The sequence below is a fragment of the Pectinophora gossypiella genome, chromosome 6, assembly GCF_024362695.1.
Source record: "Pectinophora gossypiella chromosome 6, ilPecGoss1.1, whole genome shotgun sequence".
NCBI lineage: Eukaryota > Metazoa > Arthropoda > Insecta > Lepidoptera > Gelechiidae > Pectinophora > Pectinophora gossypiella.
The window spans coordinates 9,292,329-9,308,428 of NC_065409.1; the positions used below are offsets into that span (position 1 = coordinate 9,292,329).

Genomic DNA, 16,100 nt, shown 5'->3' on the forward strand with positions numbered 1-16,100 from the left:
TTCCACTCTAAAACGTTTCAGGCTTAATAGCTTCATATTTATGCATATTTTACATTTAAACAGATTTATTAGTCTTTTATATTACTTTATTGAGGAATGCTTATGAAATATTTAAGAAAAAATACCAATTCCTATGTATTTACTAGCTTCTGTATTTTGTAGTGACGACACGTTGTATATTTAAATGGTCTATTAAGCCTAATTCGTTACACATTCTTTCGTTGATATATCCTTCCAATATTTTTATTCTTTTCTTCCTGGTATGGGCTTTTTTAGATAGCATGGGTACTCATAACATCTTCCTATCTAAGTATATATAAAATGAGCATGATAACGTTACACATTGAAATATATGATATAAAGTGAAACGTTTATGTTTAATGAGAAAAAAAATATATATTTCAATAACGATTTTATTATTGCATTCCTATTAACAGATGATCAACCCAAAAATGTCCCATTAACTGAAACAAACTTCGATATTACCACGACCAGCACCACGTTGGAAGCCGAAAGTGGAACCACTTCTGACGATACAATGCCAACTGATCACGTACCCCTTTATACTAACAATGATGAATTCACAGACACGACAGAATCAACGGTAACAGACACAGACAAACCCTTAACGACATTAACTCGCGAAACAACTTTTAATTATCAGGAAAGTGAAACTAGTGTCACATCTACATTTGTGAATATTGACACTACAACACAAAAATCAGAAAACTTTATGACCACTCCTCAGTCACTCGATACGACAACAAAATATCATGATATAGTCAATGATACTTTAGAGCAAACAAGCAGTGTTACGTTATTTACTACAGACGTGAGTATTATCGAATCAAGAACTGAAGAAGATTATTCCACTGACGTGACTTCTGAGAACAACACAACTACTGGAAAGCCAAAGTTAGGTGATGAATTTACAACAGAACTGGACAGTGGAATAATAAAAGATGAATTAACTACCCAGAATGAACTAAAAATAAATACTCAATCTACTACTAACGTTGTTGAAAACGTTAAGACTGAAAGTGCCATAAATGAGGATACGACATCGCAGCCAGCAGAATTAATACCTACTATGAATTCAGTTTTCTCTACAAATAAAGAACAAACACCAACTACTGTCAGAAGTGATGTAACGGAAATTACTACAAAAGGAATAGAAACATATACTCCGGATAGCAATATTGAAAAACAATCAACCCTGGAGTCTGATGTGTTGCTACAAAGCAGTAGTACGATTCATGTTGAAAGTACAGTAAAACCGTATGTAAAACATAATGTAACAAGTGGGTTGTCTACACCATCCACTGAAAATAAAAATACAAAGACGCCAGAAAATCAACGACAACTAAATAATAATTACACCGAAATAACTATAATTCAAACTTCCACTAACAATGTAAGTAAATCCTTACAAACAGGAGTTTCAGACAATGTAACTAGCAGTATAGATACACATACGGTTCCTTCTGTAACTAAGCCTTATAGTTTAGCATCCAGCGATAACGACAATGAAACTCATACAACTACGCAAAGTTCCGAAGATACAATATCATCACAAATATCTGAAACTATTACTACAATATCTCAAGAGACAAGTAAAGACTCTGTTGATACTTCTACAACACTTATGCGAACAGTCACGACAGAACTTATATCTGATGACACTATAACTAGTACTCCTGAAAGTATTTATTCTGAAACAACAGTAATTCCTTTGGTTACAGTAACTAATTCAGGAGAAACTCTTACGGATGAAGATATTTCATCAACTAGTGATGTATTAAAACAGACTACGGTAGGGCCTGATGAGATAAGCAATGACGTTACTACTCAATTATCAAAAACACAAACGGAAAAATTTAAAGATATTGAAACCACTACAACAACTACACCATTTGAAACAACCGTTTATGCTGAAGTAGGTACAACAAAAGAGGCAACTAATGTAACACAAAGTGGGCTGTCTAAAGAAGTAAAAGATATGACAATTCCAGAGAGCAACAAAGCGTTTGAAAAAGACTATTTGACATCTACAACAGAAACGTTTGTCAACACTGAAGCTTTAACTGAAAAAACTGATGATCATACGTTATCAATTACCGAAAAAGTAACTGTTCCACTAACAACTACACAGCAATATATTATCACAGAATCTATTACTTCAGCCAAAACTGATACTACTGTGACTGATGCCTCAGCAATTTTTGCTAAAGAAGATACATTTACCACATCAACGTCTATTCTAACAAATTCGGGAATGGAAGGTTCAACGACAACTTCACAAGACGGAACGATAAAAAGCACTGCAACAACACCTGAAATGTTTGATATAACGGACGTTGTTGCCAATAAAACAAAGGTAACAGAAGGTGATGCCATGTCTACAAAAGAACCAACGGAAAATATAGAAATGGTTACATCAAAGACGTTTGAAGAACTTACTTCAGCAACAAATAACATTGAAATGTCGACAGTAACAATTACAAACATTGATACCACAGAAGCTACAGAAAAATTCTTTGTAAATACGAATACATCAACAGAAAGTATGGAAATAACAAAAATGGTAACAGATGAAATAGCTGACAAGGTAAGTAATACGGTAATAATCACGACGGAAGATATGACAATAGCAACTGAAAGTACAAAAATATTTGATAATACTGAGGAAACAACATTTACCATGGAAGGTAAGACCACAGAAACATCAGAAACTACTGAAAAGTCTACAGTAACGTTAGTAAAGGATATTGAAATTAGTACTGTCGAAACAAATACTATGGAATATTTAACAACATCAACAGAAAGTAGCCACCAAACTCTGATAACATCAACTGAAAGGTATGATGGAATCGTTACAGCTACAACAAACACCATGAAAAGCATGTCAGAAAATACTGAAAAGTTTGCAGGAACTATTAGTCCTACCATTCATACTATAGAGGATGTAATGAAAATAACAGAAACTACAGAAATGTCTACACAAGTGACATTGGAAGAAAGGTCAGATATAACAGGTACTGGTACAATAAGTGCAGTGGATGGCAAGGCGATAACAACTGAAAAATCACAAATATCTACGGAAATACTACCAGAAAATACAGGAACAAATATGATGAATGATACGGCAATACCAATATATACTACTGAAAGACCGGAAACAGAAGAAGTGGATACAACTACAATTATCTTGGTGGAAGACATTAAAACAACAACAGAATCTATTCAGAAATCAACATTAATATCACAGTATGCAACTGATATTGATGAAACAAAAATGATTGAAGGTTTAACAACTGAGCTAGATAATTCTGGGAAGTATGTAACTACACCGGATATGATGTATACCTCCACAAATATAATCTTATCAAATACTAAAGATAGTATTACAACAACAGAAAGATCCGCAATAACTGAAGAGGATTTTGATAACATCACAGCTAACCTTACAACAGAAAACATTGCAACGGCAACAGAAAGTATAAATAGATCTACTAAAAATTTGATAGATATATTTAAAAATACAGATGTTATCACAAAAAAAACAATAGATGATTCAACAATTGAAACCGAAGCTTCTACTATAAAAGTGACGTCTATAAGTGATGAAATGAATCCAGTTATTACAAATTGGACGGAAAGTACTAACATAGCAAATACTGCAAAAGGATTAGTTACATCAGGGGAATGGTTATCAAGCACGGAAATTGACATATTACATACTACAGACAAAATTACAACTATGCCGTCAGAAATTCCTGTGACATCAGGGGAAACTTTAAACAATGATGTAGTTACCACAACAAATATAGAAAGTGCAACACAAGTCACAGGAAGTACTACAGTTTTTGATACTACATATACTGTAACAGGGATCGCAAAAGATACAGAGGCTAATAATGTCGTTACTAAAACCACAACGGAAATATTTGAAAACACAGACGTAAATATTGTATCAACTGAAAAAGAAGATTTGGGAACACATACAGTTTTTGAAAGTACAAGTGTGTCTACTAAAACTACAACACCTCTAATTAATCTTGTAGAACATGATATTTCTTCTACTACAAATGTATTATATACAACATCTGACGATGAAATTGGAGTAGATAAAACAAGTACGTATAACTCAGAAACATCAACAGAATATAATCTTAACACATTAACACACAATTTAGAAACAATTACTGAAAAAAATACTGTACTAGATGAAAAGTTGAATACCATAGATACTACCAACACTATTAAACATACTACTGCACCAACCCACACTTCGACTATTGTAAGCACAGATGTGGTTATATCAGAAACTGAACAAACAGACCTTGAAACTCAAACAACCTCAGCTACAACTTCAGGAATATTTAATACCTACTCAACAGAAACTGTGATTGACCGATTTACATTTAAAAATGAAAGTAATACAGATGTAATAGATACTACTTTATCTGAATCTGAAAACGACCTTGATTCGACAACCTCTGCTACTAGTAAACCAAGTGAAGTTACTTACGATAACACAGTATCAGAAACAATGACACATTTAGAGACAACTACAATTACTACATCTAGTGTAACTCAAAATAACGAAAGTGAAACGATTCCTGATAATACAGATACAACTGGAATACATTACGAATCTACTGTAGATAACTCAGTGACTGTATATCCCGAAACATTTACAACACGTGATGACCATCCAACAAGTATTGACGTTAGAACAACAACACTGTATGAACTAACTAGCCCTACTGAATCAGAACACACAGATTCCACTCAAAATATTCTTGATGGAAATATTACTGACACAACAATAAATTTCACCTCATCTGAACAAACGACTTCGTCCTCAATAGCTATTAATTCTACTGATATTAGTTCCGTGTCCACTGACACAACCTATATATCAAGTACAGAGAATATTAAAAAATCTACCATATCATCTTATTTAAGCACGTCAACAGATAACTTATCATCTCGAAGAAAAGACGTTGACATACCCGCCTGGACAGACTCAACTTCTATTACGGACATGACTTCGACGGACACAAGTACGCTCATGACAGAGACATCTACTAACCTTGAATGTAAAGTGAATTCACAATGCTCAACGGACAAGGGGTGCATAAACGGAGTATGCCAGAACCCATGCCTGGTGGAGCAGAGTCCATGTACAAAGAGTACTCCCTGTCAAGTGGTCAACCACGTCGCCGTGTGTATATGTGATCATGCCGCTGGGGAATCCTGCGTAAGAGGTATGCACCTAAGGTATTTTGTTTGCATACCCAAAAAATATATTTTCAATTAGATTTTTACAAGTTTTAATTGTGTTTATATTTTTTTAATGAAGGTGTTTTATCGGACAAATGAGTATGTAGATAAATGGTTTGATAAAAATAGTTAGGTGTAAATAATGAATTTTAAACATAATTTTAACATCCTTCTTAATGTAACATACTAACTAATTTAACATGTAACATACTAGAATCACCTGGGACAGCTAAAGCACCAGAACCTTGTCACTCGGATCGGGACTGTATAGAAACTGAAGCCTGTTTTATGGGTCTATGTGAAAACCCTTGCGAGTTTGACAATGTATGTGGTATTGGAGCAAAATGCCACCCAATAAAGCAGAGGCCAATGTGTTCATGTCCCGCCGGGCACGACGGAGATCCTGCTGTTAAATGTTCACCTAAAATATGTAAGCTATCTTACTAATTTCATTGACTTTGACAAATAGTTTATGTGCCCTTAATATTATTATTTTTATTAAATCTTAAATAGGCGCATTTTTCTATTTGTCATTTGTATAAATAATATTAATGTGGTATTAAAATATTAATTAATGTTAAAACACACTTACAGACTTAATTAATCAAATAGTTACTAAGATTCAGATATTATAATGGTAAAGGTAGCCATTATTCATCTATTAATTCAGTTGAATAAACTGTTTAATAAATTATTTTATACAGTATTAAAATACTCGTATATTAAAGTGAAGTAATGGTTTTTGTTCTTATGTATATTTTTTATTTTGCACGTCTTGTTTTGTATATTGTATAATACAAAGGTGTTTTGAATTTTACTCAGTTGGTTGCACTCGAAATGAAGATTGTCACTTGACTGAAGCTTGTATAAATAATGCATGTCAACACCCATGTGCTATACACAACCCATGCGCACCAAATGCGGTTTGTGTAAATACGAACCACGGATCAGACTGTAGCTGCACAGAAGGATATCAAGGAAATGGATACGTTGGATGTGTTCCAGGTAAGAATTGCAACTGGAATTTAATACAAGGTCTCTTACTAAACTCTTTGCTATATATACTCACAAAATGATCTTATTTTAGTCATGAGCTCGCACTCTGTTTGTCAATACAACGAAGATTGCCCTCCAGAGCTATTGTGTGACAGATTGAACAGAGTTTGTATTAGTCCTTGTGCTGGCAACGAATGCGGAAACAATGCTGAGTGTATACCAGTCAATCATCGCATGGAATGCAAATGTCACCCCGGCTTCACTGGCAACGCATATTTGGAATGTTATCAAAGTAAGAATATTTCCAATTTTACACAACATAAAACAAATACAGTGCAAATTCTAAACCAATTTAATACATTTCAGTACAAGGATGCAGATCGGATAATGAATGCGCTAATACAGAAGCTTGTATAAACGGGAAATGTGGATCGCCATGCCGATGTGGCTTGAACGCAGTTTGCGACGTAATTAACCATCGTGCTTCCTGTAAATGCCTCCCTGGTTACACTGGCAATCCAGTACTGGGTTGCGATCCTCCATTGAATCCTTGTATTCCAAACCCTTGCGGTACCAATGCGTTATGTGAAATTGATAACGGAAATCCTATCTGTTACTGTCCGAAAGGATTGACTGGAAATCCATTCAAAACTTGTAGTAAGTATCTATTCATTTAGCATTTTATGGTAGGTACTAGGAAGTTGAGTTTTAGTAAAAACAACACAACTCTTCTGTTTACAGTACCCGAAGGAAATGAATGTGAACCAAATCCGTGTGGACCATATTCAGGATGCAGATTAATAGACAATAAACCAGCTTGTTTCTGTTTACCTAATTACGAAGGAAATCCACCTCGACAGCAATGCAGATTACCAAGTAATCCTTGTAATCCATCTCCCTGTGGACCTAACACACAATGTACAGTATTGTCGAATGGATTTGCTAAATGCACTTGTTTGGAAGGTTATATTGAAAGTCCTAATACCATCAGAGGTTGTGTAGAGGCACGTAATCCTTGTGAACCAAATACTTGCGGCATTGGAGCAAGATGCGACCCCAATAGAATACCTGCTTGTTATTGCCCAGAGAATACAATAGGAAACCCATACAAATCTTGTAACCATGCATCTTATCTACCACCTGATGTCCTTTGCAAACCGGGTCCGTGTGGGCCTTATGCGGAATGCTACGTCAGTAGCAATACGGAAATGTGCTTCTGTAAAACAGGATATATTGGAGATCCTTATGTTGGGTGCCAACCTCAAAGAACACTTTGTGTCCCAAGTCCTTGTGGTCCCCAAGCAGTCTGTAACGTTGTCTACGATGGGAAAGCCGTATGTTCTTGTGCTGAAGGAACGACAGGAGATCCTTGGGGTCCAGATGGCTGTCATTCACGAGAATGCGAAGTTGACGACGAATGCGCATTCAACAAAGCTTGTATTGGGTATACTTGCCGCGACCCTTGCCCTGGAGCTTGCGGTTTAAATACAAGATGCCACGTGGAATCTCATCATCCTGTATGTGTTTGTGAAGAGGGATTAATTGGTAATCCACTCCTGTGCTGTTTGCCACCAGAAGATTCGAAAGCTATCAAACCATGTAACAAAGTCCAATGTGGTATCAATGCAATTTGTCAAGACGTAGGAGACAAAGCATTGTGCTCTTGTCCACCCAATTTCTTCGGGGATCCGACAATAGAATGTAAACCCGAATGCACAATGAACTCAGATTGCCCAACTAATGAAGCCTGTATCAATCAAAAGTGCATAGATCCTTGTACATTCCAAAATATATGCGGAATCAACGCTGAATGTGTATGTTCGGATCACACCGTGTCGTGTTTATGCCGAGATGGATATATAGGAGATCCTTTGATTCAGTGCATCTATAGACGTAAGTAATACTTATTACATTTTTATCATGTTAAAACTATGTAAAGAAGCATTTACAATTATCATTTTTTACTTGCTATTATAATTATGAGACAATTTTACTTATGTTTCAGCAATAATAATCGCTCCAGATAACACGACTATCCAACCATGTTCTCCAAACCCTTGCGATCAAAATTCTCCTTGTGATACATACGGAAACCAATTTGCAATTTGCGATTCATGCGTTGGACCAAATGCGGCAAATAATCCAGCATGTAGACCAGAATGCGTGTTGAATTCTGATTGTGCTTTCAACAAAGCCTGCTTAAGAAACAGATGCGTGGATCCTTGTCCTGGTTCTTGTGGCGTCAACGCTGAATGTACAGTTTATCATCATGATCCAATATGTCGCTGTATAAATGAATTTGAAGGAAATCCCTACGTACACTGCAAGCCTACTACGAAACGTAAATATCCAAATTCAATTTGAATCTTTTTACAAACTGAACTTTATATATCTAAATAAGTTACTCATCATTATTTTTTTGTTTTGTTACAGCAATCGCTCATGAAACTTGTGATAATGTGCAGTGCGGAGCTAACGCAATATGTAGAGATTTAAATGGTGCTCTCACCTGTCAGTGCTTACCGGAATTTTACGGCAATCCTTTCATCGCTTGCCGACCGGAGTGCGTGGTTAACAGCGATTGTTCACCAAATTTGGCATGTTTGAATAATAGATGTGAAAATCCCTGCAATGGCGTATGTGGCCTTGGAGCGCAATGTGAAACAGTTAATCATCACGCAGTATGCTATTGTCCACCTGGTCAGGCTGGTGATCCTTACATAAGATGTCAGCCAACTCCTATAGCACCTCCCGCCCTATCAGTTTGTGATCCATCACCTTGTGGTCCGTATAGTCGTTGTCTAGTATCATCACCAACCGGTTTTGCTGTGTGTTCCTGCTTGCCGGGTTACAAGGGTGTTGCGCCAATGTGCCAACCAGAATGCGTCAGTAATTCTGATTGCTTACAAACAGAGACGTGTATAAATCAGAAATGTGCTAACCCATGTCAAGGCAGTTGCGGAGTTGGCGCCGAATGTATAGTAGTAAATCACAATCCAATATGTAGCTGTGGCCCCGGAAAATCAGGAGATCCATTTGTAGCATGCGCAGTAGTAATCGATAATATACCAAAAGATAAAAATCCATGCACTCCTTCACCATGCGGACCTAACTCAGTGTGTGAAATAAAATCAAATCATCCAGTATGTTCTTGTCAACCAAATTACTCTGGTACACCACCATACTGCCGACCAGAATGTGTTATCAGTCAAGAATGTCCATCAAACCGCGCTTGTATAAATGAAAAATGCATAGATCCGTGTATTGGAGCATGTGGGAATAACGCTAAATGTGATGTAGTCAATCATACGCCCTTATGCAGCTGCCTAGATGGACACAAAGGAGATGCATTTATTGGATGCGTGGCAATAGCGAAAGACGAATCTCCAACACCCTGCAATCCTTCACCTTGCGGTGATAATACAGTTTGCACAGTAGTAAACAATGTAGCTCGTTGCTCATGTATACCGCCGAATATTGGAAATCCTTATGCAGGTGGATGTCGACCAGAATGCAGTATTAACTCGGATTGCCCTAACCACTTGGCTTGCTTGTCAAACCATTGTAGAGATCCGTGCAGAGACCTATGTGGTGTGAACGCTGAATGTGCCGTCACAAATCATGTTCCAGTTTGTACTTGCTTCAAAGGTTATGAAGGAGATCCATTTTCATCTTGTCGTCCACTCCAATACAGACCACGTACGTGTAACATTATCACAATTAAATTTATTTTTTATTTCAAAATTATTTCTGTTGTATCTTAATAAGCATTATTCAAACTACCTCTATATTTTTTTTATCAGCGACACCATTGAACCCATGCGATCCATCGCCTTGTGGACCAAACAGTGAATGCAACGTGGTGAGCAATCGCGCAGCCTGTTCCTGTCGCCCAGGGTACCTCGGCGCGCCCCCCACATGCCGACCTGAATGCGCTGTAAACTCCGACTGCCCAGCGAACAGAGCCTGTATAAACCTTAAATGTAGAGACCCATGCATCAACAGCTGTGGACTTGATGCACGTTGCCATGTCGTTGGCCACAATCCCATTTGCACATGTCCAGAAAATCTACCTGAAGGTGATCCATTCATCAGATGCTTCAGAAAGAGTAAGTAACTTTTCGACATACAAAATACTGTATTGCACAAAGGACCACACATACAACCCAAAAACAACAAAACAGATAATACAAAACGCGGCGTATGCGGCCTTATTTATAAGGATAGCATTTTCTTCTAGGTAAACTTTGGATAATAGAATATACTGTAAATAATAACGTAGCGGGGCGGACAGTGCAAAATAATAAAATAAATACACACACCTACATTCTTAAATATTTAAATCAATACATTAATCAATACAATCAATACATTAAATAGGTATTATTATATACATTATCAGCTCGTCCACCAGTAATGTATACATGTTTAAGTTTTTTGATAAATAAACATATTCTATTCTATTATTATGCAAGAGATAGATAAAAGCCGGCCTCGAGGTTAGGTAAGCGGATCCCGTGAAAAACAGGATAACGCTGGGGAGATGATGAGAACTCAGCACTAATTTACATAATTGGTTTAGTAGTTAACTTTACCTCTTGATAATATTAGTGCGATAGATGATTAAGGTAGATCTATTCCCAGTATAGGCGTACTCTATCACAACTATTTATAATTTTCCTAACAGGTGTTGCGCCACCAGCGCCGGTGCCTGACAGATGCCTGCCTTCACCATGTGGTCCCCATTCGACGTGCCGCACTGAAAACGGCCGCGCCGTATGTGCTTGCGAGCCAGGCACGTTAGGTGCCCCACCTACTTGTCGGCCCCAGTGCGTCATCAATCAAGATTGTCCACTTGCTTTAGCATGTCTAGCTGGTACCTGCGTCAATCCTTGCGTTGGGTCCTGTGGGTTCAACGCCCGCTGCAATGTCCAAAATCATCAGCCCATATGTTCCTGCGACGAAGGCTACTCTGGTGATCCCTTCGCCGGTTGCAGTCGAGTCGAAATCGAAGGTAAGATTTTAAAAAGTTTATGTATCACTGTATTAAGCATGTTAATTATTTAAATATTGTGCATGTCTTGTTATGTGTAGTTATAGCATGTTGTACATCATCAAATTTTCAGCTCCTAAAGACGTACCTCAACATCCATGTAGTCCATCACCTTGCGGACCTAATGCTATATGCAGAGAAAGAAACGGCGCGGGTTCGTGTACATGTGTAGATGATTTCCATGGGGATCCATACCTAGGCTGCCGTCCAGAATGTGTCATGAACACTGACTGTCCTATAGACAGATCCTGTTTCAATAACAAATGTATGGACCCTTGTCCTGGCATTTGTGGACAGAATGCGGAATGTAGAGTTACAAACCATGCACCATCATGTTACTGCTTGCCTGGATATAGAGGAAACCCTCTGCATGCTTGCACTCCTGTTCTGAGTAAGATCTTCTTTCTTCACTTTCCTTTATATTGTTCTTACTTTTTTCATATTCTATATCTCTTTTCTTTTTCTCTTATATTATTTTAGCATTACCGGAACCTGTGGATCCATGCCACCCTTCACCTTGTGGACCTTACAGTAATTGTCGTACTTATAATGGTCATGCCGTATGTACATGTCTCGACTTATGTGTTGGATCGCCACCAAATTGCCGGCCTGAGTGTATTGTTAGTTCTGACTGTCGACCTGATAAAGCATGTATAAATCAAAAATGTAAAGATCCATGTCCGGGTATGTGTGGTATTAACGCTCAATGCCAAGTAGTAAATCACAACCCTATATGCAGTTGTGTGAGTGGATACAGTGGTGATCCTTTCGTAAGATGTTTCATTGAAGAAAGTAAGTGAATTTAATATTTTCATATACGATTTTGAGATAATCTGATGAAAAATGAAATATTCTCAATATGCTCTTTTTTCTCACAGGGCCAATACCAATACCAATCGATGTTTGTATGCCAAATCCCTGTGGTCCAAATTCACAGTGTAGAGAAATTAACGGTGTACCCGTATGTTCCTGCCTAAACAACTATGTGGGTAGACCTCCTAATTGTAGGCCTGAATGCGTCATAGATGTTGAATGTCCAGGAAACCTGGCTTGCATATCTGAGAGATGTAGTGACCCGTGCCCAGGTTCATGCGGATTTCACGCCACGTGTACTGTCGTAAAACATGTTCCGATTTGTACATGTGATCAGGGTTATACTGGAGATCCCTTCTCGGGATGTTCGTATATTTTATGTAAGTGTGTCAAGTAAATAATAGTATAATTGTCATTTATTCGCCAGTTAGAGTACTATTTAATACATCATTTTTCGTTGTAGCAATCGAACCACAAGTAGAGAACCCATGTTCAAGATCACCCTGTGGGGCAAATGCAATATGTAAAGAGAGACATGGAGCTGGTTCATGTTCATGTCTGCCAGATTACTATGGCGATCCATACATCGAATGCCGACCAGAATGTGTACTAAATTCTGACTGTCCAAGAGATAGGGCTTGTATCAACAATAAATGCAAAGATCCTTGTCCTGGAGTCTGCGGAATGAACGCTGAATGCCGCGTACACAATCATGCTCCGTCTTGTGCGTGTCTGTCAGGTTACGAGGGCAATCCATTTACGTCGTGCTACATAAGTATGTTCAAGTACAATTATACAATAGACTACATTTAAATACGCCTACCGCAAATTCTTAACAATGATTGTGATTTTAGGTGCTATTGAAACGGTAGATCCGTGTCTGCCTTCTCCCTGCGGACCTTACAGTTTATGTCGTATTTCAAACGGACACGCAATATGCTCATGCCAAGAGGAATATTTTGGATCACCTCCATTCTGTCGACCTGAGTGCATGGTCAGCAGTGAGTGTATGCCTAACAAAGCGTGCATCAATCAAAAATGTGTTGATCCATGTATAGGGGCGTGTGGTAATAACGCCAAGTGTACTGTGGTCAATCACAACGCATTGTGCAGCTGTCCGATTAACTACGTCGGTGATCCATTTGTTCATTGCGCAATAGAAAAACGTGAGTTTTATTAAATTACAAAAATAACCAAAAAGTCCATAAAATAAATTACAAAACTAAATAACTAATAATTAAAAAAATAACGAATTTAGGTATTATATTAATTAATTTAGATGTTTTGATTATAAATATGTAACCAAAACTTACCAACTAATACAGGTAAAAAAAACTAATAAAGCTTTTAAAAACGAACAAAGCGAAAGTTTTAGTGGAGATATATCAATTTACAATATTGTTAATATTTTAGGTCCAGAACCAAAACCTTCTGGAAATCCATGCATACCGTCTCCATGCGGTCCCAACTCACAATGTCGAGTGGTAGGGGAAACACCTGCATGCTCTTGTCAACCGGGCTATATAGGGCGAGCGCCAAATTGTCGCCCAGAATGTATATACGATGAGGAATGTCCAAGTAATCTAGCATGTATTAGAGAAAAATGTGCAAACCCATGTGAAGGCTCTTGTGGCTCGAACGCAGAATGTGTCGTTATTAATCACAAAGCCATTTGTCATTGCCGTGAAAGTTATACCGGCGATCCTTTTAGAGGCTGCTACTTCATTGGTAAGTCTGGTATGCATTATAATAAAAAATAACATATTAAGTCAAATACATGAAGTAATAATAATAAAATTAATGTATTCAGTCACAGTGCCAAGTGAAGACGAAACGAACCCATGCAACCCGTCACCCTGCGGACCGAATGCCTTATGCACAGAAAGAAATTCAGCGGGAGCGTGTACTTGCCAACCAGGATATTTCGGAGATCCTTATTTAGGCTGTCGTCCCGAGTGCGTGACCAACAATGATTGTCCAACAGACAAAGCTTGCTCAAACAACAAATGTGTCGATCCTTGTCTTGGAGCATGTGGAATTAATGCTTACTGTACTGTAGGACACCATACTCCGGTATGCCTGTGTGTCGAAGGTTACGAAGGAAACCCAGTAGTATCATGTCATCCTGAAAGGAAACGTTAGTAGTTTTTATTTAATAAAAGACATCTATTATTTTTCTTTTATTATTATTGAGAAGGTTGAGCAGTTCTATTAACATAATATTTAAACTTTTAGCACCGCTGGCGGAATTAAATCCATGTATGCCGTCACCATGTGGATCATATAGTATTTGTAAAGTAGTAGACGGTCACGGAGTATGTTCTTGTCAAGAAGGATACGTTGGGTCCCCACCAACATGCAGACCGGAGTGCGTAACCAGCACTGATTGTCCTCAACACCAAGCGTGTATACAACAAAAGTGTAAAGACCCATGTCCAGGAACGTGCGGCGTCAACGCTAAGTGCCAAGCAATTAACCATAATCCTATTTGCACTTGCAAAGCAGGGTTTACTGGTGATCCATTCGTATTTTGCCAATTAGAACAAAGTAAGAAACTTTCTAAGAAAATAAAATGTTCAAACAATAAAATGAAAATGTTTATTAATTCAGTTGAACCTAATATATTTATGACATCACATTTACTTTTGCATGAATCTTAAACATCTTGTTTTTCTTGTACTTTAATACTTTTCTTTCAATATTATCTTTTTCATGATCTTGTGCTTGATTATTCTTATTCTACTGTTCTTTTCTTTCTTAGAACCTATCTATGAGGGGCCTAAAGGAAATCCATGCATACCGTCGCCGTGTGGTCCATATTCTCAGTGTAAAGTAGTCGGTGAAGCGCCTGCATGTTCATGCTTACCGAATTACATCGGTGTTGCACCAAACTGTAGACCTGAATGCTCTATCAACGCAGAGTGTCCGGGTAATCTTGCATGCCAAAATGAAAGATGCGTAGATCCATGTCCGGGTTCCTGTGGTTTCAATGCAGAATGTTCTGTAGCAAATCATGTAGCGCTATGTAATTGTATTCTGGGATACACAGGTGATCCATTCGGTGGATGTTCCAGAATTGAATGTAAGTTTCTAGTCATATAATGGCACCAATTGCGTTTTACTGTAGTTTAGAGTTAAATTTTCTTTCGTAATTTCTTTTCACAGATACTACAGAGCCACCGCCAAATCCATGCAATCCATCGCCGTGTGGCGCGAATGCGCTTTGTAAAGAAAGAAATGGCGTCGGGTCTTGCTCTTGTTTGCCAGAATACTTTGGAGACCCGTATACCGGATGTCGTCCGGAATGCGTTTCTAACTCAGATTGTGATCGCAATAAAGCATGCTCGAACAATAAGTGCAAAGACCCGTGCCCGGGAACATGTGGTATTAATGCTGAATGTAGAACTGTAAACCATTCTCCAACCTGCACTTGTGTTTCGGGATACACTGGCAACCCACTGGTTAGATGTGAAATAGAAAGTGAGTTTACTTTTGAAATGCAGTTTTCAGTTAGTTTGATATTGCAAACGCAAATAAGTATTAATTGTAATATTTTTTCACAGTTATTCAAGATAAAAACCCTGAACCCCAGGATCCGTGTAGACCATCACCTTGTGGACCTAACAGTCTTTGCCGTGTTGTAAATGGACATAGTGTTTGCACTTGTGAAAACACCTACATAGGCACTCCGCCGTCTTGCCGACCCGAATGTATTGTCAGCTCGGAATGTCCACAAGACAAAGCTTGTGTGAACAAAAAATGTATAGATCCCTGCCCGAACACATGTGGTCTAAACGCCCGTTGTCAAGTAGTTACTCACAATCCCATCTGCAGCTGCACACCTGGTTTTACAGGAGATCCATTCACCAAATGTACTCTAGAAGAAAGTAAGTAGCAGGGCTTAACGTCTGCTTTAGTCATGTCTTTGTGATGTTCTAGAATAATTATA

General features: G+C 37.9%; 1 protein-coding gene across 1 annotated transcript in view; it reads left to right on the top strand.

Annotated features, from left to right (window-relative positions):
- The window catches only part of LOC126367431 (uncharacterized), a 101,628-nt gene that overhangs the window by 38,973 nt on the left and 46,555 nt on the right, over window positions 1-16,100 (top strand). The window contains exons 28-48 of the mRNA XM_050010933.1: window positions 438-5,273; window positions 5,504-5,719; window positions 6,112-6,294; window positions 6,377-6,577; window positions 6,652-6,942; window positions 7,027-8,178; window positions 8,291-8,626; window positions 8,719-9,984; window positions 10,089-10,394; window positions 10,973-11,299; window positions 11,412-11,729; window positions 11,819-12,130; window positions 12,217-12,531; window positions 12,615-12,926; window positions 13,006-13,317; window positions 13,565-13,879; window positions 13,962-14,288; window positions 14,387-14,698; window positions 14,913-15,233; window positions 15,317-15,631; window positions 15,715-16,038. Of these exons, the coding sequence (XP_049866890.1) occupies window positions 438-5,273; window positions 5,504-5,719; window positions 6,112-6,294; window positions 6,377-6,577; window positions 6,652-6,942; window positions 7,027-8,178; window positions 8,291-8,626; window positions 8,719-9,984; window positions 10,089-10,394; window positions 10,973-11,299; window positions 11,412-11,729; window positions 11,819-12,130; window positions 12,217-12,531; window positions 12,615-12,926; window positions 13,006-13,317; window positions 13,565-13,879; window positions 13,962-14,288; window positions 14,387-14,698; window positions 14,913-15,233; window positions 15,317-15,631; window positions 15,715-16,038 (12,597 nt within the window). The remainder of the gene's footprint in view (window positions 1-437; window positions 5,274-5,503; window positions 5,720-6,111; window positions 6,295-6,376; window positions 6,578-6,651; window positions 6,943-7,026; window positions 8,179-8,290; window positions 8,627-8,718; window positions 9,985-10,088; window positions 10,395-10,972; window positions 11,300-11,411; window positions 11,730-11,818; window positions 12,131-12,216; window positions 12,532-12,614; window positions 12,927-13,005; window positions 13,318-13,564; window positions 13,880-13,961; window positions 14,289-14,386; window positions 14,699-14,912; window positions 15,234-15,316; window positions 15,632-15,714; window positions 16,039-16,100) is intronic.